This window comes from Artibeus jamaicensis, unplaced genomic scaffold (genome assembly GCF_021234435.1).
Source record: "Artibeus jamaicensis isolate MK-2021 breed Jamaican fruit bat unplaced genomic scaffold, CSHL_Jam_final contig_468, whole genome shotgun sequence".
Lineage (NCBI taxonomy): Eukaryota > Metazoa > Chordata > Mammalia > Chiroptera > Phyllostomidae > Artibeus > Artibeus jamaicensis.
This window is the reverse complement of record NW_026521846.1, coordinates 1,501,981-1,526,176: the sequence shown is the minus strand read 5'-3', so window position 1 is coordinate 1,526,176 and position 24,196 is coordinate 1,501,981. Positions and strand designations below refer to the sequence as shown.

The following is a 24,196-nucleotide window of genomic DNA, read 5'->3' as shown; positions in this document are numbered from 1 at the left end:
TTATAAAGCATCGTCATAGTTCTCCTCTACTTGTACTCTATTTTTTCAGTTGTCCCCATGAACTTAAAACAGTTAACACAAAATAACCCCTGGCAATGCTTTGGAGAACAGTTTTCCAATTTTTTCCCTAAACATTTAATTATCTATTTACGTAGTTTAAAAACCCCAATAAACCAAAGGCTTATGTCACCTTGCCAGCACTGATTCCCACCCTGCAGAGGCAACCACTCAGAACAATTCTGACATTTACTTTCTTAATTCTAAATAACATGCTTTGATAGTCATTGCTGCATTTTTTTGTTCTATCATAATCTTATGATAGAAGATGAACTTTGACTCTTTGGTACTCCTGCTCCCCCAATACACTTGCACTCTCCCACCTTCCCAATAGTTACATTTTAACCCTTTGTTGCTTAATCAGCATTCAGTGTTTACATGATTACAATTATGCAGTTATTCACAGATGAGTCCTTAGTGTATTATGATTAGATTTCCTTTCTTACTCAACTATTTTTTGTTTTCCCTAGAATTGATGACTTTTAAATTATTTTTCCCACTTGCTGAGCTTTCTATATATCTACAACTAGTTGATTCCTAAATGCTCAGCCAGCAGTATAAAACTTCTCTTAGTTGAGATGTATCTGAAAATTATCAGGTTCATTTCTCCTCTCAATTCTTGCTCTTCTATGGACTGCTGAACAGCTGCCAACTTGGAATCTCCCTTTACTATCATCCTCTTTCTCTGCCTCTTGTATTGATCCTCTTATTTTTGGATCCTGTAACTTTTACTTTTCTTTTTTGTTTTATTCTTACTTTAGTGGTCTACATCCTCGAACAGCTTTACAAGAAACAGAGCCTAATAAGTAAAAATTTTGAAATTTTATCTGTCTGAAAATATCCTTATTCTTTCTTCAAATTTGGCTGGGTATGGAATATGTTTTAAAAATTATGTATCCTTTAGAATTTGAAAGCATTGCTCCACCATATTTCACCTTTCAGTGATGCTGTTGAGAAGTCCAATTACATTTCCACCATATTTTCCCCCAGTTATTTTTATTTATTGAAAAAGAAATAAAATTTTATTTTTAAGTATGAATGCAATAACATCATTTATCTTTCAGAGGATTTCATTTATAGTTTTAATGAGTCCTTCTGTTTCCTGCATTGTTTTCATTCAATTTGGGCTTTAAGTTATTTTTAAAATTACACAAAATTATTTGTTTGTACTGGTTTTAATCTTTTGCATTAGCAGCCCTCCTCAATGTCTGATGATTTATGGCCATCTATTTATACTTAAGAATACAGCACTGAAATATGAATAGAAGAGTGAGATTATGTTTGCCAACTGGTGGACTTCCCTGTGAAGGAAAGTATAGGTTAGCTAGCTAGGTTTTTCACTGGGGATTCCCACTGTCAGTATTTGTGGCTCTGTTCTCTTGACCATATCAGTTTTACCACATAGAAACCCTTTAATCTCCTGCTTGGGGAGAGGTGGTAATAAAGGTCGTTAGTAGTGTAACTGGAGCTGAGTGGCTGGAGGGTCTATTATTAGGTAAGCCAACTTTGATTAATCCTCTCTTTTGGGGAAAATATCCACTCCCTCAGATGTACCTGGTGTCCCCAAATCTAGAGTGCTTCTTTGACTTCTCCAGAAGATATGCTTTTAATTTACCCTTGGGGAAGAGGAGGGTACTAGCCTGGCTGTGTAGAGTAGTGAAGGGGAACTGGAAGTCTGTTTCTTATATAAATCATCAACCAATCTTCTTCAGTACTACATGCACTCCTACTTTTTTAAAAGTATATTTTATTGATTATGCTATTACAGTTGTTCCATTTTTTCTCACCTTTATTCCCCTCTCCACCCTGCACCCTGCCTCCCACCAGCATTCTCCCCACCTTAGCTCATGTGCATGGGTCGTACATATAAGTTCTTTTGCTTCTCCGTTTTCTGTACCTCTCCCTGTCTATTTTGTACCTATCATTTATGCTTCTTATTCCCTGTATCTTTTCCCCTATTCTGCCCCCAGCCCCCTCTCTTTTATAACCCTCCATGTGATCTCCATTTCTGTGATATTGTTCCTGCTCTAGTTGTTTGCTTGTTTTTTTTAGATTCAGTTGTTGATAGTTGTTTGTTGTTACTTTACAGTTCATAGTTTTGATCTTCTTTTTCTTAGATCAGTCCCTTTAACATTTCATATAATAAGGGCTTGGAGATGATGTACTCCTTGAACTTGACCTTATCTGGGAAGCACTTTATCAGCCCTTCCATTCTAAATGATAGATTTGCAGGGTAGAGTAATTTTGGATGGGGGTCCTTGCCTTTCATGACCTCAAATACTTCTTTCCAGCCCCTTGTTGCCGACAAGGTTTCTTCTGAGAAATCAGATGATAGTCTAATGAGAACTCCTTTGCAGGTAACTGTCTTCTTTTTTTCTTGCTGCTTTTAAGATTCTCTCCTTATCTTTAATCTTGGGTAATGTGATTATGATGCGCCTTGGTATGTGCTTCCTTGCTTCCAACTTCTTGGGGACTCTGAGCTTCCTGGACTTCCTGGAAGTCTATTTCCTTTGCCAGGTTAGGGAAGTTCTCCTTCATTATATTTTCAAATAGGTTTTCAATTTCTTGCTCTTCCTCTTCTCCTTCTAGTACCCCTATGATTCGGATGTTGGAACGTTTATAGTTGACCCAGAGTTTCCTCATCCTTTTCTCACTTTTTGAATTCTTGTTTCTTCATTTTGTTCTGGATGAATGTTTATTCCTTCCTTTTGCTCCAAATGGGTGATTTGAGCTCTGGTTTCCTTCCCTTCACTGTTGGTTCCCTGTATATTTTTCTTTATTTCACTTTCCATAGCCTCTGCCTTTTTCTCTATTTTGTGACCATACTCAACCATCTCTGTGAACATCCTGATTACTAGTGTTTTGAAGTCTGCATCTGATAGGTTGGCTATCTCTTTGTCACTTAGTTGTTTTTCTGGAGTTTTGATCTATTCTTTCATTTGGGCCATAGCTCTTTGTCTTGGCACATCTGTTACATTGTAAGGGGTGGAGTCTTAGGTATTTACCTGGGCAGGACAGTTCGCGTCACTGCATTGTGGCACTGTATGTGTGGGAAATGTCAGAAAGGGAACAACGTCACTTTCTTGGCTCTCCGCTGGCTTTTAGTGACTTTCTCTGCTGTCTAGAAGCAAATTGGGCCCTTCTGGTGCTGATTCCCAGGTGGATGGGCTTGTGTACATTTTAGGACCCTACGGGTCTCTCCAATGAACTCTGCTATGAGGCTGGAAGTTTCTCCCACTACTGCAATCCCCACAAGTTTTTATAGCTAGAGGTTTTGAGGTTTTCTTTTCCCATGCTGGAACTCTGGGTTGCACAGTCTGTCTTTCTCTCCAGTTGTTCCTCCCAGTTTATCTGCATGCAAATGTGAGACCACCAGCCACCATTTTGTCCACATAGTCCTCCAACTGCCACCTTGCCAAGCATCCTCTTCAACCTTGCTGCCCATCTCTACCCCTCCTACCAGTCTGTATGAATATTTCTTTTTTAACTCCTTGGTTGTTGGGCTTCCATACAGTTTGATTTTCTGGCAGTTCTTGTTGTTTTTTGTTTTTAAATTTGTTGTTGTTCTTATTTTGGTTGTGTGAGGCAGCAAAGTGTATCTACTTATGTGTCCATCTTGGCAAGGTGCACCCCTACTTGTGGTGGGACCCTCCAGTGTCTGAGGTCTTACAGTGTAAGACTTGTTAGCTTTCTGAACCTCCCTCATGATTTGCTTGGGTTTCAGCTCCCTCAGATCTGCTAAATTAGTTGTCACCTATTTTACTTTTCAGCTCTGAAACTTTGCTGGCACCTCCTTTTCTATTCTCTTTTTCCTAGTGTATTTGTGACTTAAGAAATTCCTTTGCTGGCCTGGCTTGTGTGTCTCAGTTGGTTGGAGTGTTGTCTCATAATTTAAAGTTTGCAGGTGTGTGCAAATTCCTGTCCAGGTGTGTACAATCCCAAGTCTGGGCACATATGGAAGGCAACCAACTGATGCTTCTCTCTTGCACCAATATTTCTCTCTCTCCCTTCCTTTCTCTCTAAAAGCAATAAAAAATGTCCTCAGGTTAGGATAGAAAATTTTTGAAATCCCTTTGCTGATATTGGTGAGGGTTTTAGAAGGAGTGACAGTTAACCTTTGTGTTCAAGTCACCATATTTAATCAAGAGTTTGTGCTTCTTCTTCATCCTCCATCCCTGGTCTTCTTCAGTCCTTATACCAGCTCTTTGTAAATATATATATATAGGTTCTTGTACATAATCAGTGTTGCTACCTCTTGGCAGACCACTCCGTGCTCCAAACACTCCTTCTACCTGGTCATCAGAGTAGCTTTGTGACAGGAAAATCTAAAATCATGACCTCTCTTGCTCCTCTGTTCTATTTATTTATTTATTTATTTATTTATTTATTTACTTATTTTTTTAGACAGAGGAGAAGGGAGGGAGGAAGAGATGGAAAGAGACATCAACATACACCCTCTACTGGGGACCTGGTCCACAACCCAGGCATGTGCCCTGACTAAGAATCAAACCAGTGACCCTTTGGTTCACAGACCTACTCTCAATCCACTGAGCCACACAAGCCAGGGTACTCCTCTGTTCTTTGCACATACTGAACTACTTGCTTTTTCTCCAGTGTCTCTCAAGATTTTGTCTTTGCACATGCTGTTGCCTTCTGGAGCCATCCTTTGCTTCTACATCTGTTACAAGTACTTCCTCATCCTTCATGTCTCATTAAGCACCATGTCCTCCATGCAGTCATCTTAGCTTTCCCAAGCAGAAGAATGAGCAGTTCCTCCATGCTCTCTGCTGCTTCCTGAGGGCTCCTTTCATGTGGGGTTGAATTTATCATTTAAGGGCTTCCTCTCCTAACTGCACAGTAAACTCCCAATGATGGGCTTATTGACTACATTGTTTATTTCCTAATTCTCAGCACTTTATCTGGCATAAAGCAGAAAACCAAAAATTACCCATTAAGAGCATTTTTTAGAGTAAGCTTGATTTTCCCCAAACAGAACAAACACTTTAATCTTCAGAATTAGAGACCTATATTAGAGAACATAGTGAATTAGGGGAAAGTCTACATTGACTAGTTCTAAAACCCAAATATGCATTGTACTTGTTTTCAACTACATAGAGTAAAATCTGGTGAACTTTTCTTTTGAAAGGCTGTATGAGGATGATTTGCAATTAATATATTGATCACTGGCCCCAGTAATATTCTCTGTTTGCATGTTGGCTTTCAGAGCTAGAAAGTAAATTATTTTCCTAAACTAGGGAAATATTTTCCTTATGATTTTGATGTCACTATTAATTTTCAGAAAAGACTTTTTACTTACAAGCTGTATAAAAAAACATGAAGAATAAGATGGCAAAATGAGTATTTATTCCCTTGGTGGGAATAAACACTGCTTCATCTATGATAGTGTGAGGTATACAAGCACTACAATTTGGCAAGCCCAGGTGCAATCCCTCACATTTTACTTCTCTTGTAGTATAAAGTATAAATTGCTATATGTATTTGGTGCAATTATTATTGTTGTTGTTTCAAAGACTATTCATTGTATTCTTGTAAAATCCATGTAAAAAGTAGGAGAGGTGTGTTATCTAGGTTCTACAAATAAGAAGAAGGAGACTCTAAAAGGCAGGGAGGCCTTGCCAAGTTGCTGCACAGTTAGTTGCTCAGCTCTTACCCAGCTTGGGTGGTGGCCCTGCTCTGGTGGACCCCCCTCTGGCCCAGCCCGCAGTATGAGCTCAAGCAAGGAGGTGCCTTAACACTTACCATGACTGTGTACTCGGTCTGGGCTCGGATAGCATCCTTCAGAAGCAGCAACTTCTCCGAATCCTGAAAACAGACCGGACAGGTCTCAGATGGCAGACACTAAGCATATGGATTTTTAAGAGGCTGCTCAGTGACAAACAGGTCAAAGGAGCTAACTGTCACAGAGTCAAGACCAGGGCCTCCTTGCAACTTCTCAGATGGAGTAAGACTTACTGTGAGATCAGCCTTGTGGTCAGTGATGGCTTTCACAAAGCTCAGTGCCTCTGGAGTGGCTGATCGAATGTTGTCCACCCGTCCCTCCTGGAACCGGCGAATGGATGCACTCTCATAGGTGGGTGTAAGTCTGAGATGGAGCCTGCATCAATGAGGGATGAATAGTAAATAGTGATGCATTCTGGGGTATCTTGAAATGCTGAGAGAATGATAGTCCAGCTGGGTTTATTTTTATAGTCCTGACTTTACTTGGCATGGTATGTCATTTTAACCTTAATAGAATTTTAGAGGCAGTTTCCCAAAGATGAATGTCAGTGAGTCTAATATGAAGAGCTATGTATCTTTCCATACACTGGTGATACTGCAAAGATATAAAATAAAGAAGTGACTGGTTGCTTTAAAAAGAATCCCAATCTGGTGGGAAACCTAGCATTTTCTACAAGACCTGATGAATGTTTGATTAATGGCACAGAATAGGATAATTGTGCAATTAATCATTTACACCCTTGAGAGAATCCTGTTTTATTTAGAACAAGTAAAGCATGAACTATAGATGGAGGAAGGGAAGGGCCTCAGTGGTCACTGGAGTAAACTGTTGCAATGTATAGGGGTGGCTGGGCTTCCTACAGACCCATGGGCACTATGGCTATGCCTCTCCTCCTTAAGCCTATGATGGGAACAGTAACAGCCACTGCCCCTGCCACTGTCTCCTCCTTAAGCACGTGAATCAAATGAGTACCCCTAGGCTTGTGTACCTGGCTGGTGCACACCTTTGTTTACTGGTCAGTAAAGTCCTTGATGTTGGGGTTAAAAGAAAGGAAAGACACAGAAGTCAGAGAATAGTAGTGACAATCCAAAATTACACAGTAAGTCATGGCCTCCTCAGGACATGTCTGTGCCACACTGGGTTAGCTCCAGGAGGGTGGAGGTCAAGTCTGATTCAGCCTGGTTCTGTATTGCTTGGTGACCAAGTGAATAAACTTCTATTACACTTATATCTCATTTTCCCAGGGCATGGGCAGGGAGCTCATTTTCCATATCTCTGTGGCCCCTGGAGGCAAATGCTCTGCCAAGCACGAAAATAGTTGCCATCACTGGCTGGCAACTGATCAACCCCAACTGAGGCAGCTTCCAGTGTTTTGCTGAATCTAGATGTAGATTTTTAAAAATTTATTAAAGCTTAGACTGTGAAGAATGTTCTCCATGGGAAGCAAATCGTGTTTTTGCTTTTCAATGAAGTCCGGGATTGTCTGGCTACAACCATCTCTGGCCATCTCTGGTGACAGCAAAGATCATGTGAGGAGTGGGTGCTCTGTGTAGGTTACTTTTGGTTTTGGATCAGAAGCTCTGAAGTGCTCATTGAGTAGAGTCCCCAGTCATAGCTCCAGCAGGGACCTGACCTCACGGCCCATTTTAGCCCATTGATATCTGAGTATCAGAATGACAATGACTGCAGTTCCAGACACCAGGTCCTGCCACGGTTGTATGCTGGCAAGGTCTCTGTGTCCCAGTGATGCAGGGTGACATCAGACTTTACCAATGACTTGTAAGAAGATAGATGCTCAGAGTGGCTGCTCCCTTTGCTGTGAGTTACAGCCCCACATGGGACACTAGGATTAGGATACCGTGTCCACAGGGGTGCTGCCTGCTTATTAGTGAGACTTCCTTGCTCCAGCTTTAGACAAGATCACTTCTTGTTTCCCCCAGTTTTGCAAACCGAAAGCAGATCTGGTGAGACAACTGCCATTTGCCAGCCATGCCAGTTTATGACCAGTTGCTTCTGAAATTCTGGACCCAACTGAAGCCAGTCCTATCTTGAGGAAGATCTGCTTTGTATGTTAGTTTTAGGGTTCTATAAAAGTTGAGTCAGGTGCCCTACTCTACCTTCAACCATTACTTCCTACAACTATAGAGGTTTTTCTAAATCACAGACCTGACTATACCAACCCTAGCTAACACTCTTTTGGTGTCTTCTCATGTTTGACTCAGTACCTGATGCCTGCTCTGTGCCAGGCATGCAAGGTACCCAGAATGTCATGTTTGGGAGAGACAGTCTAGAAAACAAAGTTGACAAATTAATGAACAAGGTAGTTACCATGGAAAACAATTGCCATGAAAGAAAAAGAGAGCACATGCTAGATGTGTATGATAGAGAGCTGGGTGTCAAGGTTCTCTGAGGGCTGACACCTGAATAGTGGGAAGGAGCAGGCAGGTGAAAAGTGGTGGTGACAGGTGAATAGGCAGAGGCACAGTCAGAGCAACAGTCTAAAGGTGGCAAAGAGATTTGGGGAGGACCCCAGATGAGGCCAGGGAGCCTTTCTAAGTCTGGACTTTGTTCTAAACATGGTGGGAAGCCATTGGAAAGGTTCAAGGAAGTAAATGATAGAATCTGATTTTCATATTTCCAAGTTTATGTTTTATGAAGATAGGTTATAGTGAGTAAGATTGGGGGCAGAGATCCCTGGGAAGCATGTTGCAGTTGACTGAGCATGAGATGGCAGGGGCTTGGGAGAGGCCAATGGTGATAGAGGTAGAAAAGGAAATGAAGGATCACTGGCTGGTGTAGCTCAGTGGATTGAGCTTGAGCCTGCGAACCAGAGTGTCACAGTTCGATTCCCAGTCAGGGGTCATGCTTGGGTTACAGTCCAATTCCCAGCAAGGGACGCATGAAAGGCAACCATACATTGATATTTCTCTCCTTCTCTCCTTCTTTTCCCCTCTAAAAATAAATAAATAAATAAATTGTAAATCTTCTTAAAAAAAGAAATTGAAGGGTAGAGACAGGGAAAATAACTGACATGGTGGGAGGTGAAAGATAGGGACAAATGAAGGGGGAATCTAAAATCTTTGATTTGATCCACTGAAGGATGCTAGTCCTATTTCATTATTGAGGCCAGACTAATGGCCTCAATCACAACTCCAGAGGCCCAGGTGGATTGGATGGGATCTGGAGGAGGAACATCTTCTCAATCTTATGTCCCCATCACCTCCCTGGCCTTGGTTAGCTTTGCTCCTGCTCTTTGTGCTCTGCAGCCCTAGGGCATCACTCAGGCAAGTGACTGACTATGACATCCTTCCTTTTCTCTTCTGAGAAGGTTTCATATTTTGCAACCCAGTTAGGTGGCACCTCCTACCAAGCATTCTGCCCTGGTTATTCTCCCATCCTCTAATCCCATAGAAAGTCTTTCTCCCTCCAGGGTACTTCTAGACTTTAGAGTTTAGAGCAGCTTGTCAGTTAGCCCTTCTGGGCAGGTTTTGCTCACCTGTAGAAGGCCAGTTGGAGGGCCACCTGAATAAAGGCATCAGGGCTGCATTTCTGCTTCTTAATGAATGTCTTCCCATAGTTGTCAAACTTGTAAACAATAAAGTCGAGATTCTTTACTATTCTGTGGGGGGGGGGAGATGCTTTTATTTCATGCAAAATAGAATGCACAGAACACAGAATCTAGCACATTTCTTGAGCCTTGTCTATGTCCTACCATCCCAGAAGTTCAGGATAGTTCCTGCCCTCCAGGAATGGATCAGTATGTCAGAGACAGTCCTTGACATATGGAAGTGGCAGAGGGTGTACTGGACCAAGTTACTCTGAGTTGAAGATGAGGTGTGGCTGAGCAGGCTGGTGGCCCAGCTCTGAGGCTGGAGGAAGGTGGGCTTGGCTGCAGGGAGGAACATGGGGGAAAAACAGACATTTACATGGGCAGGGAAAACACTGCTAACAAACACAATCATAAAATCCCACTGCTCACAGAAGTGAACCTGAGAGAGGTCACTCATTTGACCTGTTTGGGAAGGTGTGTCAAGCATCTTTGTGGGTTTTTTGGGGGTGGGGTGGGGAGGGCATCCTGGCCATCCTGCCAGATCCACAAACCCTCTGTGCCCAGGGAAAAGCCAATTTCTTGGATAGCTGAAAGTAGTGTCTCCTCAGTGAGACTCATCCCTGTGCTTTGGAAAGAAAGGTGTGGGGCCTGGCTACTTAGCACCACAGTGAAGGCTGCTTGTCAGTAATTAAAAGTCCATTTTACTCAGACACTGCTATTGTGGCTGCCATGACATGCTCAGGTCTTTGCTGCCCAGGAGCCATTGTAAGAATAGTAGGAAGATTCCCTGAGTCTACACTGAGACCATTGAGCACCCCAATGATGACTAGTCTCCTCCTTCAAAATCAGCTTGGGATCTGGGATGACTGCCCCCTGGAACAATGTCCAGCAAGGTTCACATCATCCATCCACCAACCATATGTAAAATCAGAGTCTTGGGGGAGCAACCTGGGCCCCCACTCACACACTCACTCCCTTAGGACTTGACACTCCCTGCCTGCCCCTCCTTGAATTATTTCTCCTGCCTCACAGGACTTCAGCTCTTGTGGGGCCATGCCAGGTTCTGGGGACTCAGCAGAATTCAGAGAACCAGTTCCAATGGGAACTCAACCCTCATTCTGGCCTGTTGACTCACTGCCTTCACACAGGCTGAGCACAGAGTCACCACAGCCCCCTGGAAACCTTTTGCTCAAGCTCTGCACACTCAGACCCCACCCTTTCCTCCTACTTCCCCATCCTCCAGAAAGAGGAGCTGGGGGCCTTGGGATCAAGTGGAACCTGCTCAAACCCCTAAAAGTGTGCAGATTCCTCCTTCCCAGGGCTCAGCAATGAATTCACCCTCCTAGTGGCCTGCTTATCCCCAAACAGCTTCATATGGTTGAGATATGGACACCCTCTTATCAATGATCACCTAAGGCCACTTTTCCACAAAAGCCAGTCTCCACAGCAGCTTGCAGGGGACTTGTCCTCCCTGCCCTTGGCCTCAAGCCCAGCCACACTATATCCAGCTCACCGACCCTATTCCCACAGTCTCCTCCCTGGCTCTCTGGAACCTTCTGTACAAAATCTGCCAGGGCTCCTCACAGCTTCCAGGCCCTATGACATAAGGAGCATAAAGCTCTTCACAGTGTGGCCCCAGCTTCCCTTTAGTGTCTCCAGCTTTGACCACTCTCTCAGTTGCTGGTCTCCAAAGTAGTCTGGATCTTTTATGAACCCCTCTCCCCCAGCTGTCTGCAACACAAATTCCTCTCCCTCTTTCGAGGCCCATCTTTGCAAAGCCCTCCCTCAATGTCCTGGCAGAATTCAGCTCTTGTGTCCTCTGTGGGTTCATGTCTGTATGCCTTTGTCTGACTTTGACACTTAATGTATCACACATTTTTGCTCTGGGGATCCACTTCCTCCACTAAAGTCTGGAGAGCAGGTCTCATGCACATTCATTTGAATGTGCCTCATGGCACATTCATTTCTTTGTTTTTAGTGCCTTACCACAGACCTGGCACAAACCTGCCACAGAGCTCTGCACACATTGGATGAATGAATGAATGAATGCATTCATGCTCACTTCCTGAATGAGAGAATGAACAACCGAGTTCCAGACTCAGTTGTCAGCCTGTGGCTGACAGCCTGTGGCTCCCCTTGCCACTGCCAATTCTGTGCTCCTTAAGAGGGGCCCATACTCATCCCTGCACCTCCCCGCCTGGGTTCTGTTAAGGGTCCTTGCCACTCTGTTAGGGCCTTAACTGCCCTTGGGAATAAAACCTTCCTTGTCAAGATGCAGTGAAAATTCAAGCAAATTGAAATAGCTTGGATTCAAATGACCTATTCAAACCAGTTGTTTATTATTCCCCCAAACAGGATGATTTCCCCTTCTTGACTGTGCTCAGTCAGGTGAAACCCTTGAAAAAAAATAGCTCCATGTTTACATTTTATGGAAATGATGGATCCTTCAGCAAGGTTATGTCCCCTAGAGTTATAACTCCCCTTTAGTTTGACTACATTTCCATGAAGTCATGGGGACTGGAGGAACTGGGGTCTCTGGAACCTTTCAGAGAATCTCAGCAGCCAGGGTGGGAAGAAGGACACAGGTTACCCCCAGGGCATCACCCCAAAGGAGAGTTGTGCTTTTCCTCACCGTTGAAGTCTTTCTGCTGAAGAAGCTAAGAAACCTTGAATTACTGGGGAGCATTTCCACCTCAGCCTCCTAGGGGCTGGCAGCTCAGTGACGGAGTCAGCTCGAACCAGCTTCTTGCTATTCTTCATCCTACAGGCACAGAGAGATGACCTCCTCAGCCCTGTGAGCTGAGGCCTGCAGGCAGCATGTTTCTTTGCCCTCTGCAGTCATATCAGTTGTTGGGGGTTCATTGGTATGAGCTGCCCCCAGAGCACTGCACCAATGAACAGAGTGAAGCTCAGAGAGCCCACCCAGATTAGCAAGTGGCAAAGTGAGGATTCCATCCAGTTCTACAAGGCTGCAAAGCCTTTTTTTTTGCATTTTCCTGTTCTACTACATTGCACCATGACAATTATAAAACATTTGGAAATAAATTGAAGCAAATTATGTCATTTTGTTTGCGAGTGTTGGCTTGGGTTTTCAGAGATCCTAACCCATGGAAGAGGTTTAGAACTTAGAATCATGGAGAAGATTCTAAAAAAAGAGAATGAAGGAAGTAGTAAATGGAGGAAGGAACCCAGTGTGTTAAAAGTCGGAGAAGCCCTTAGTCAACCAGCTCAGAAGCTAGGGAGAGAGACCCTAGGGAGAAGCTAGGGAGAAGATGGAGAGAGCTGCGCGCTCAGAAACCTTCTGTCTGTGCTGGGTCATCAGTCAGACCATCCTGGACTCAGGACAAACAATAGGGATTGACTGGTGCTCCCCTGGTCAAAGCAGATGCTCCTTCTTAGCTAGAAATTCTTCGCCAAGCTTCTCCTTAACTGCCTGCATGGCCCCTTCTATCCATGGCTGATAAAATGTACAATGTTTCATTCTAGCTAGTTTGCAAACTCATTTTTGACTAAGACACTTTCTAGGCTAATGCAGTCCCCATGTGGCCACTGCAGTTTTTCTTGGCCTAGCTAGGCAGTCCAGTTTTGACACCATGGCTGCTCTGGAGGGGTCCTGTGCTCCAGACTCACATGTGCTTGAGCAGATGTTCCACACACTGTACCAGGACAATGCCATCGAATGGGGAGTGCTCACACACCACACCACAGGTGCCATCCTGGCCCACCACAAACTGCAATAAGGAAGAGAGAGGTGAGCAGACCTATGGTAGAGTTAGCATTTCAAACCTGCCCCTTGGCTCCAGGTCAGGTGCCCCTGGCCTCTCAAGGGGATCCCTCCTTAAGGACACCAAAGCACATTATTTTCTGAAAAGAACATGCATGCAGTTGCCAGGGCCTGAGAATATAGGAGTCTCAAACAGCACCAAACAGTGAAACCCCATTCCTAGAAAAACTCCAGGCAGTGAAGGTGCAGCATGAAGTTCACTGGCTGAAGTATCCCAGGGATTCCTGAAAGGCTGTACTTACTCTCCGCAGGTCATGGGTAAACTCCTTCAGCTTCATTTAGCCCTGTTTCTCCTTTACAGTGAGTGACAGGATCACCCCCCTACTACACTGTGTCATGATGTGCCTGATGGCCCCTGTGGTTTGGGCAACATTGACTTTATTCCCAGCCTCTAGACCAGTGTCCACCCTGCAGTAGGTGCTCAGTAATTTTATTGGATGACTGAATGAAAGATAACAATCCTATTTGAATGGTGAACAGATTCCTAGGGAGAAATAAAACTTCCCTTGATGGGAGTGAGGAAAATTGTGCTGAGGGTGCCCCATCATCTGCTGCCTGGGCTCTTTTGTGTCTGGGATCCAGATTTCAGTTCTGTTGTTGTGGCCAGACAGCTGGGAGAACTTCAACAAGACACTTCATCTCTCTGACTTCAGTCTGCTCTTATCTAACTTGGACCCAATAAGGCTAGTTCACAAGGTTGATATGAGGATTGGAGAGAAGATATATGAAAGGACCATGGGAACTTTAAAGATTACTTATGGTCTTTTTATGACCTTACAAAGGTTGTATTTAGCTGACATGGAAAAGGAACATACTCAGTGCTGAAAAGTACTGGGAGAAAATAAGAATGAGGTTTGATTCTTCAAGCATAATTCAAATAAAGTAGGGCTGCCTTGTAGCTTGTCCAGTGCAGCAGCGCACTCAGGAGGTATTTGCCTAACATTCATAATCAACAAGCAAACAAGCAAGCTATTGGAGTCTGTACAGCACACACTGAAGCTTTCACCAGGTCTCCCCCAATCTCTCACATAGTTGTCCTCTGCCCAAATCTTTGCTCCCATTCTTCAAACTTCCCATACAGTTTCTTTCAAAACACAGCTCTGCAGGCTCTTTTCTCTCTCAGTCCTTTCAATTCCTGTTCATGAAGCCAGTTGGGCTTCTCCAACTCACCTGATAATGTGTCCTACCTTCCAAAAGAACCCAGAGGTGGGTACAGCTACCCACATGAGGCACAGAGGGGAGGACTGTGCCCAATCACATGTTAGTCCTTTTCTGTCCCTGTCACTAAAAGAAAAAGAGGCAAACAGTGCCTTTTAAAAATTGCTACTAAGCCTTGCTATGTTTCAGTTCCTGTACATCCATTATATCATTTCCCTCCCACAGCTGCTCCATGAAAGGTTACAAGCCATTAGCACTGCTGGTGAAGGCTGAAACATCCAGCACAGCAGCAACAGGACTCATCAGAAAGAACAGAATCAATATGCACACCAATAAAACAGAAAAATAAGCCTAGAAATGCTCATTACATGTGAGCAACGATAACCAAAAGCATAGATACCATTGGCCACTATTTAATAAGGTTGTTGTGAAAGTGTGGTGGCTTTAAAAATAAACAAGATTAGATTCAGGATTGGCATGCTGGGGAAAAAAGAATGTAAGAACAAAAATGAATGGCCCAACCTCAACCTTATCCCCATATGCATGAGTGTTTTCCTCCAGGCCAAAGTGACTGTCTTGTTTCTGAGTTAATGTCATATAAATGAAAAAACAAAACAAAACAAAAAAACCCAAACCCAAATTGCTTTATTTCATTTTATGACTTTTTTCTGTGTAGACACTGGGATTCCACACTTCTCAAGGAAGGAGGAAGGTGTCAAAATGGCCAGGCCAGGGTGACAGAAATTTAGAAAAGCTGACATTCCTAGGAATCAGATGTGATTATTGCTGAACGTGTTGAAGATTTGTTCAGTGGGAGGAGCCCCTGGCATGCCCCCATCTTACAGTGTTTGATGGAAGATGGGGAGTGAGCCCAAGATCTGACCCAGAGGGCCCTCAACCTTTCCTCAGGTTGTAGGAAAATTAGGGAGTTTGAGTGAGGTTTGGCCACTTGCTCCTTATCCAAGGCCTTATCTCCTGGCCAGTCCATCAGATGACACCAATTATACATCTCCAACCCCTTTAACTTTCTTGGCCCCACATGCAGCATCCTGGGCAGCAGAGGCCAGTAATTGAGTCTGCCAGCTGTGAGCAGAGTTGGCTTGGGCCACTGGCCATACTGCAGGGGAGGCTTACCTGCAGGGATTTGTCATACCAACGATTTGCCCCATTCTTGCTGCAGCCTCCACCATGAAGGAGCTGGAGTGCCCTGTTGGTGTCGTTGAGCTCCAAGCCCCCTGGGGCATCCAGACACACCACACAGATGCAGCGCTCGATCATGTCCAAAGAGTCCCGATTGGTGGAGTCTGCAGGGTGGGCAAGCAAGGCCTTACTGCCTGTCCTACCTGGGGCCTGGGGTTCCCTCTGCAAAGCCTCACATACCACAGGCAGACATACATGGACTCCCAGATCTGTATCCAGTCCTGACCCTTTCTCTATCCCCAGTCCATGGTGTAGAAAGTCAGCCAGACTGTCTTGGGCTTCTGTACTAACTTCAGGGCCCAGCTCAGCCTCAGAGTCCCTCCAGCTGTGACCAGTCCTGAGTTCTGTCTCCAGCTGTGTGGTCACTTGGCCTGCCTGCTAGGATGAGAGGAGCTGGTGTAGGGCCTTCTCCATGAACATTAAACTCTACGCCAAGAAAGGAGTGCCACTTCTCTATTCAACAGTACCAGTAATGTGGCACCAGGAAGCTGCATCTGCAACATAGTCGTGTTTATTTGTCCTATGATTTTCAAACATTAGTTCCAGAATTTTAAAGTTAGTCACTTTTACATGAAAATCTTTAGTAAGAAAGTAAATCTTTAGTAAGAAAGGGTGTTGCTCTCCTTGTGTCCTGCCACCCCAGCTGTTACGTTGATGCGGGGGCAGATGGAAGGGCCAGGCTACCCTAAATCTATAACCACATGAACCACTTGGGGCCGTTTCAGGCCCATGGAACTCATCAGGACAAATAGTTTAAAAGCCACTGAGTTGTGCAGGAGATAAGTTGTCAAGGGAGCTTAAATCCTCTACAGGGACATTAGACAAGGTGTTACTCCTGGAATAGAGCAAGGCTAGCAAATGGGTTTCTGGTAGCTTCCTCAACCAAGCACAGAAGGGTTTACAAAGCCTGGCCAGTGGGATCATGGCTGGTGCTGCTTGCTACATGTTCCTTCTCTAAATCAGGAGTCTTTACAGTGGTGATTGTGTTCCTCTTCCACCATCCCATATGGGGTGTGGCATCAGGACCTGATGGGTAGGCTGCACATCGCCCAGAGATCCAGACTTCTGGGCTGGATGATGTAACAGGATGAGAGTTACCATCCCAAGTCTCAGAATATTATATGCATGGGAAGGTGGGGCATGTGGTGTTTGGTGGCAGAGGGTATCATGTGTCAGAGATTGCTAGTTGCATATCATAATATTCATTCTCTTTAGCCACAAAACACTTGGCTTTTAGCTTGGCACAGGGACAACCAGAAATAAGGATACATTGCCCAGCCTCCCTTACAACTGTGAGTAACCATGTGTCTAAATTCTACCAACAAGATCTAGAAGCACTATATGACAACTTCCAAGAAACTTCCTTAAAGACAGCTAGCATGTGGTCTTTGCTCTGTTTTCACCCTTTGCCTATCCTGCTACCTGAAATACGGGTGTAATAACTGAAGCTCTAGCCTCCATTTGGGACCATGAGGATGAGGGCCACACCCTTGTAGTGAGATGGAAGAACACTAGCCACCCTGTATCAACTCTGGTTCACTTCCAATATACATGAAAGAGACAAAAACCTGTGTTTTTCAAAAAGCATTATTTCAGGTTTTCTGTCAGATGTGGCCATAACCAATTCTAACTTATACTGTCTATTGATGTTGGATTCACATTCATAGACTGCAGGAATTAGCTGGAGCTTAGAGGCTATACCTTGGTTTGCCACAGTCCTCTCTCATTTATTCAGCACCTTGATTTCTTTGGGTATTTAAATTCAAGGTCCTTGTCCAGAAGGCTATCCTCTTTGTTGAATATGGGAGGCAGAAGATCCCTCCAAGATGACAGTCAAATCCCTTCTTTCTCCCTCTTGTGTCAGAATCAAGGCAGGTACTTTTGTGGCACTCATCTTGGGTGCCGGCCCTTCTATTTCCTGTTGCCAGCTCTGTGCCCCTTTATTCTGAGCCCAGGTACACATACAGCCACATGTACCTCTCAGCTCCTGCCTCTTCCCTTCCTTACTGGAATCACAGTAACTGCTTAGTCAGGACTCTCCTTTTCAGAGCCCCTGGCTCTGGAGGCTTCTCTGCTTCTAGAGCCTCAAGCTGAGAATTAAGCCCATTAACTTTCACAGTCATCTGGAATCTGTCTTCCTGAAGTCCAGGGCTTGTGTGGGAGGAGGTGCAGCTTTCACTTGCTTCCACTCTCAGGCTCGATGTCCCCTAGCAGCCTTTATTCACCAGCTGGGTCTAGCCTGTGGGGTGGGGCTACCCATAGCAGCACCTTCTTCAGGCAGTGGGAGGCTGAGTCCACACATGGCCTATGATAACAGTGGGTAACCACACCAGGAGTGTGCCTGTCCTTTCTTCTGTCCAGCAGGGGCCTGAAGTGGTCAGAGGTGAGTATTGTCTGTTCCTCCCTACTCTTGGCCTTGACCTAGCCTCTCTGGGCTGCTACCCCACTCAAGCATGTGGCAAGTTCCCCTTGCTGGTGTTGTCAGCCTTGAGTTAAACAATCCCTAAGACTCTCTCCTGGGTCTTCTCAACACTTGCTGGGCACACAGATGCTAAGGCTACCTGTGCTGTTCCCTATTCTGCCCAGATGATTCCTCCAGGTTCATGAGAAGTTTCCACATATCTTCATGTGAAAGGATTTTCCAGTTCCCACCCATCCCCTTCCGCCCACTTTTTGAAAATACTGGAGGAAGGAGCCATTGCTCACAGCAAGTCTTCTACTTTGGAAAAGAAGGTGTCCAGCAAGCTAACCCATTCTCTGCTATCCAAGCTCCCTTCCTGTCTGGAATAATGAGGGTTCAGGAAGCACTGTTCTTTCAGGATGCCTCTTAATCCCCATAGAGCTAGGATGACTCATCACCTCGCACTTGGCCTCTTGGGCTCTCCTGCTTCAATCTGCTGAAGCTCCAAAGCTCTGAGCCCTGCCCTGAGGAGCTAAAGATAAATGAGATGCCATAGTGGTCCTGCCTTCCACTCCTTAAGTGTGATGCAATTACCATGTTATCCCTTCAACCTAGAACAGCTCCTCATGTTCACCAGGTAGAATCCAAACTTGTAAATATAGCTCTTGGGCTCCAGGGATAGCCTTTGCTGCCCCTCATGGTTCAACTCCCCTGACTCTTGAGAATGACTTCACACAAGCCTCATGCCACCCCCTGGACATCTGTGCGCGTGCATTCCTCACCATTTCAGGCTGTCCCCAGGATGGGGGCTGTTCTCCTACTCTACCTATCAAATACCTTTTTATAGACTCTCCCCAAGCTCCCTAAACCTCTAACAGTGCTTGTCCTTTGCCCAAGATTAGTGGGAAAAATCCAGAAAGAGTTCCTGCCCCACCCCCAGGACTCCTCACACTTGGAGCTGCCTGCTTAGTGCAGATGAGGAACCTCTGCTCTGTCTACCTGGTCAGCCTCACATAGCATCTGAGTCAGAGCTGGCCAATTCCCTCTATATCAACAGTCTCCTACCACACAGCCCATGGTATAGCGCATGAACCTGCCACTATCCTCAGACCCCCATGCTTCAAGAAGTTACTGAGGGTCTAGCCCCAGCAGTCCTGTTCTGGTACCTTCTCCCATATCTGTAAGCTTACAGAGGGTGGGGTCTGGGTCCCCAGCTCAAGCAGGCAATTTCCATGTCTGGCAATGAACTTGAGAGTGCGTGGACAGGTAAAGTTGACATCTGTGTGCACAGCTCAGAGGAGCCCAGAGAAGCCCAGATGGCCTGCAAAAAAAAAGGCCTATGGTTCCTGGAGGGTCAGGAAACCACTACTCTGAGGGATCTGGAGCTTCATGGTAGGGGTGAAGGATGAGGAAGAGATGGGAGGCATTTGCAAAGCTCCAAATTCTACCCGTTTCTGCTCCAGTTCCTATTGGCCATGACCATGGTGCCTGGCCTTGTGTACCATGTGCTGTTCTGGGAGTTTCCTTGGGCTCCTAGGCTAGCTAACAACTTCAGATTATAGGGAGGCCTTAGTTAGGCCTGCGTCAGATTCAAATAGGCAGAGAGGAAGAGAGAAGCATGCCAGGAAGGACATAACAGTAAAGAAAAGGCTCTGAGGGCTGGGAGGTAGACATCCAGGATTGTGAGTAAAGGCATACAGGATTTAGGAGACTCTGAAAAAACACAGTACAGCAGTGATGTTAGCTAACCTTTTTGAGCACCTACTATGTGCCAGGAATCAATCTAAGCACTCATACAAAATAAATACTGAGTAGACACTATTATCATCCCTATTAACAGGTGAGGAACTGAAGAGCTACATGTTTTACCTAAAGTCACCAATAAATGGAAGGAGCTGAACTTGATCCAAACCTAATGCCAAAACTAGGAGAAGATCATCAAGGACTGAATGGCAGTATTGAGAATATGGACTTCATCTAGCAACAGCAGGGAACCACTGAAGGATCTACACAGAGACTGATGTGGTAAGAAAGAGTTGCCTAGGTTGCCTAGGAGCTTGGGAAGTGCATGAGACTGTAAATCAGACAAGAGGCCATGAGAAGCTCCATGGATGCACACCATGACCTTGCTGGCCATGTCTGGGTGAGGTCTGAGAACCCACTTATCTGCCTACACCAATGTTTGTTATCTGGTTACACCAAGGTTTGCTCAGAAAAAGCTCTAAGGCCAAGGTGGAGTGGGAAGGCTTCAGCTCTCCCTAACACCCCTAGGAGTCCAGCCAGAAGACTACAGAACTGACCTAGCAGAGCCTCTGGAAAGGAAAGTAGAGGCTTGACACAAACCTTCCCAGGAGCTGGTCAACTTGAGGCTGGCAGCAAGAAAGGAGAGCTTCCCAGGCATCACCACCGCATCCTCCTCCAAACAGGAGAGAGGGACTCCTGGGAAGGCTGAACCATCACTAGCCAGCATGCTGGTTGTGCAGGGCCCTGGAGCTTGGTGCCAACCAACAGGAGCTGGTCCTGTGTCATTAGACAGAGTAAAATGGGAGCAGGACAGTGGGGATGCCAGGTGGCCTTACAAATGAACTTCCTGCATACAAGGAGCTGATCAGTCAAATGCTGACAAGTTTATCATGTCAGGCAGAAAATAAACTACGGCCAAACTCTTCCACCATGACTCTTGCCCAGATGTAATGGAAATGGAGCAGTGGGCTGGAGGTACATGGCAGAGGCTGTTTGTCTTGTGAACTCCTCATTGAGCACATGGAGGCTCAGTTAATGTGGTAAATCAATCTTCCTCAAGGAGCCCCTGCTTAATAGTGAGAAGTCAGAGTTGAATAATAGGAGAAGCTTGCTCTGTCACTCATGCCTGGGGAGTTGACATCTTTGATGATGCAGAAATTCTAGAGGGCACAAGGATTTTGAGGGCCCTGGTGCTTCTGTTAGATGTGGAAAGCTTATAGACCATGACTAAGGCAAACAAAGAGAAAATCAACATGGCACCTCTGCCTTTGCAGGGTTGAAGAACTCTCAGGTGCTATACACACATATACACATACAGCCCTCTATGAGATGTTTGCTCTGGTCTATTACCTGGGAGGTTGGCTCAGGTCAGCCTCATATGGTCTGGGGAGATGGAGGTACCTAGCACACTCTCAGAAGCTTATAGCTTCTAAACCACTGTCAATCCCATCTGACCATCTTTCCTCCTCAGATGAATGAATCGTATCTTTCTTAGGAGGGAAATCTGCCCTGGTACATCCCATATACTTCTGTATTCTGTAGCTTATGGGGTAATGTTTATGCTCCCCACCCCTAGAGGTTATGAGAATTCTAACAAATACATCTCTTGCCCAGTTAAACCTGTTTTAGCTTTGACTTGAGTTGCAAAGCCCTCTTTAAAAAAGTGCAAGGAGGGACTTCCACCAAGATGGAGGCATAGGTGGAAGCACTATACCTCCTCCCACAACCAAGTTTAAAAACAACAAAGTTTTAGCAACAAAAACACAGCCAAAACCACAGAAAATTGAACTTCACGGAAGTCTGACAACAACGAACCCTTCAGCCAAACCAGTAAGAGGGGCAGAGCCAGCAGCAGAGCAGGGTCGGGCAGGAAAGATCCACAGATTGACCAGGGCACGCAACCCAGGTACGCCAGCAGCCATAAGCGGATCCCAGGTGTGGAGAAGTGGGCGGACCCACTGAGGGCTGACCATGGCCACACATTTGCACGAAGATAAACTGGTGAAGGAGTGAGCAGTGAGACAGACCATGCAGGCCCCAGTGGCAGGAAGTGGCAGAGGGGACCACCATTGTCCCTCTCTGACCCTGCCCCCACCTACAGCCTCACAAACCAGCAACCTGGGTGGCCCCGCCCTGATGAACAACTAAGGCTCCGCCCCTCATACCTAACAGGCACCAACAGATCAAAACAAGGCTCAAGAACAACTCAGGGCCCCAGAGCCGATAAATCTAAGCAATGAAGAAATAGCCAAACTTTCACATGCACAGTTCAAAACACTGGTGATCAGGATCCTCACAGAACTGGTTGATTTTAGTCACAAATTAGAGGAACATATGAAGGCTAAACTAATTGAAATGAAGGGAAATGCACAGAAAACCAATAGTAATGGAAAGGAAACTGGGACTCAAATCAAAGGAGTGGACCAGAAAGAGGGAAAAAATGACCAAACAGAAAAGAATGTAGAAACAAGAATTCAAAAAAATGAGGAGAGGCTTAGGAACCTCCAGGACATCTTTAAATGCTCCAACATCAGAATTACAGGGGTACCAGAAGGGGGAAAGGAACAGCCACAAGTGGAAAACTTATTTGAACAAATAATAAAGGAGAATTTCCCCAATCTGGCAAAGGAAATAGACTTCCAGGAAATCCAGGAAGCTCAGAGAGTCCCAAAGAAGTTGGACCCAAGAAGGAACACACCAAGGCACATTATCATTACATTAGCCAAGATTCAAATGAAGGAGAGAATCCTAGAAGCAGCAAGAGCTAAGGGGACAGTCACCTACAAAGGAGTTCCCATCAGACTGTCAGTGGATTTCTCAAAAGAGACCTTACAGGAAAGAAGGGGCTGGAAAGAAGTATTCCAAGTCATAAAATCCAAAGACCTACATCCAAGATTGCTCTACCCAGCAAAGCTTTCATTTAGAATGGAAGGCCAGATAAAGCACTTCTCAGATAAGATCAAATTCAAGGAATTCATCATCACCAAGCCCTTATATGAAATGTTAAAGGGACTTACCTAAGAAAAAGAAGATTAAAAAGATGAACAGTGAAAGGACAGCAAACTCACAGTTATTAACAACAACACCTAAAACATAGGCAAACTAAGAGGATAGCTAGATCAGGAACAGAACCATAGAAATGAAGATCACATGGAGGGTTAGCAACAGGGGAGTGGGAGAAGGATAAGGAGGGAGAAGATACAGAAAATAAGTAGCATAGATGGTAGGTAGAAAATAGATAGGGGGAGGGCAAGAATAGTATGGGAGATATAGAATCTAAAGAACTTGAGACACGTGGTCATAAGCTAAAGGGGGGAATGGTGGGGGAGGGGTGTGCAGGGTGGAGGGGAATGAAGGAGAGGAATAGAACAACTGTAATGGCATAATCAATAAAATATATTTTAAAAAGTGCAAGGAGGAGGGACTTCTTCTAGGAAGATCAAGTGGACTCTCTATTCCACTAAAAACTTTGGACATTATATTTCAAACAAACATAAGATGCTGAAAGATGAAAAGAGGAATCAGAGTGACTAAGAACCTCAGAACCAAACACATGATAGTGTTTCCTGGCTGTTATGGACTGAATTAGGTCCCCTCTCTCCACCCTCAAATTTATATTTTGAAGCTCTAACCCCCAATGTAACTATATTTAGAGATAGAGCCTTTAAAGAGTTATTTAAATAAAGTCATAAAGGTTGTCCCCTAAACCAATATGCCTATTGTTCTTAGAAAAAGAAGAGACACCAGCAATGTGTGTGGAGAGAGTAAAGGCCAAGACAATTCAGTGAGATGGAAGTCATATACAAGCCAGAGAGAGTGGCCTCAGAAGAATACAACCCTTCTAACACCTTGATCTTGGATTTCTAGCTTCCAAAACTGTGAGAAATAAATTTCTGTTGTTTAAGCTATCAAGTTTTGGGGCTTTCTGTTTTAGAAAACTTCAGACTTGGAGCTAACGTAGCCAGTGACATAAAGACACAAGTACATGTGGACCAAAAAAAAAAAAAAGCCTGATAAAAACCTGCTCTCTTTAGCCAAAGAACCAGGTAAGGGACAGACTAGCAAAACAGAATACTTTTAGATAATAACCTATTCCTCCCACCCTCGTGCCAGCAAAGAGAATGGGGAGGTTAGATTTCTACCATTACCAGTCTTTTAATGAGGCAGCTCATCCTGGGTGGTTTCAGAGAAGGTATAACTTCACATGAAGCCTGGGACTTCCATCTCCATTGGTCAGTAATCACCACCACAGTACACCCCAAACAGCATCAGTAGAGATCATGTGGGGAGTCTGAATTCTTAACCCATCACCAATAACAAAGTGTACCCACCCTTGGCGTGTCAACACAGACCACATGAAGAGCCTGAACCACAGACCACATGAAGAGCCTGAACTTCTACACACACCTGGCTGGAACAAGGCAGCATCTACTCCTGCCCTTGCTGGAGCAGTGTTGGAAGAAGCCAGCTAAAACAAAATATTTAAATAAGGTCCAGAGTCTCAGAACATAATATATCCAGGTTTTAATAGAAAATCACTTTTCATACCAAGAACAAAGGAAA

General features: G+C 44.8%; 1 protein-coding gene across 1 annotated transcript in view; it reads right to left on the bottom strand.

Annotated features, from left to right (window-relative positions):
- CHAT (choline O-acetyltransferase) overlaps window positions 1-24,196 on the bottom strand; it is a 70,894-nt gene that overhangs the window by 4,992 nt on the left and 41,706 nt on the right. The window contains exons 8-13 of the mRNA XM_037143127.2: window positions 15,424-15,593; window positions 12,978-13,078; window positions 11,980-12,108; window positions 9,294-9,416; window positions 6,031-6,172; window positions 5,818-5,880 (exon numbers count right to left, since the gene is read on the bottom strand). Coding sequence (XP_036999022.2) covers window positions 5,818-5,880; window positions 6,031-6,172; window positions 9,294-9,416; window positions 11,980-12,108; window positions 12,978-13,078; window positions 15,424-15,593 — 728 coding nt within the window. The remainder of the gene's footprint in view (window positions 1-5,817; window positions 5,881-6,030; window positions 6,173-9,293; window positions 9,417-11,979; window positions 12,109-12,977; window positions 13,079-15,423; window positions 15,594-24,196) is intronic.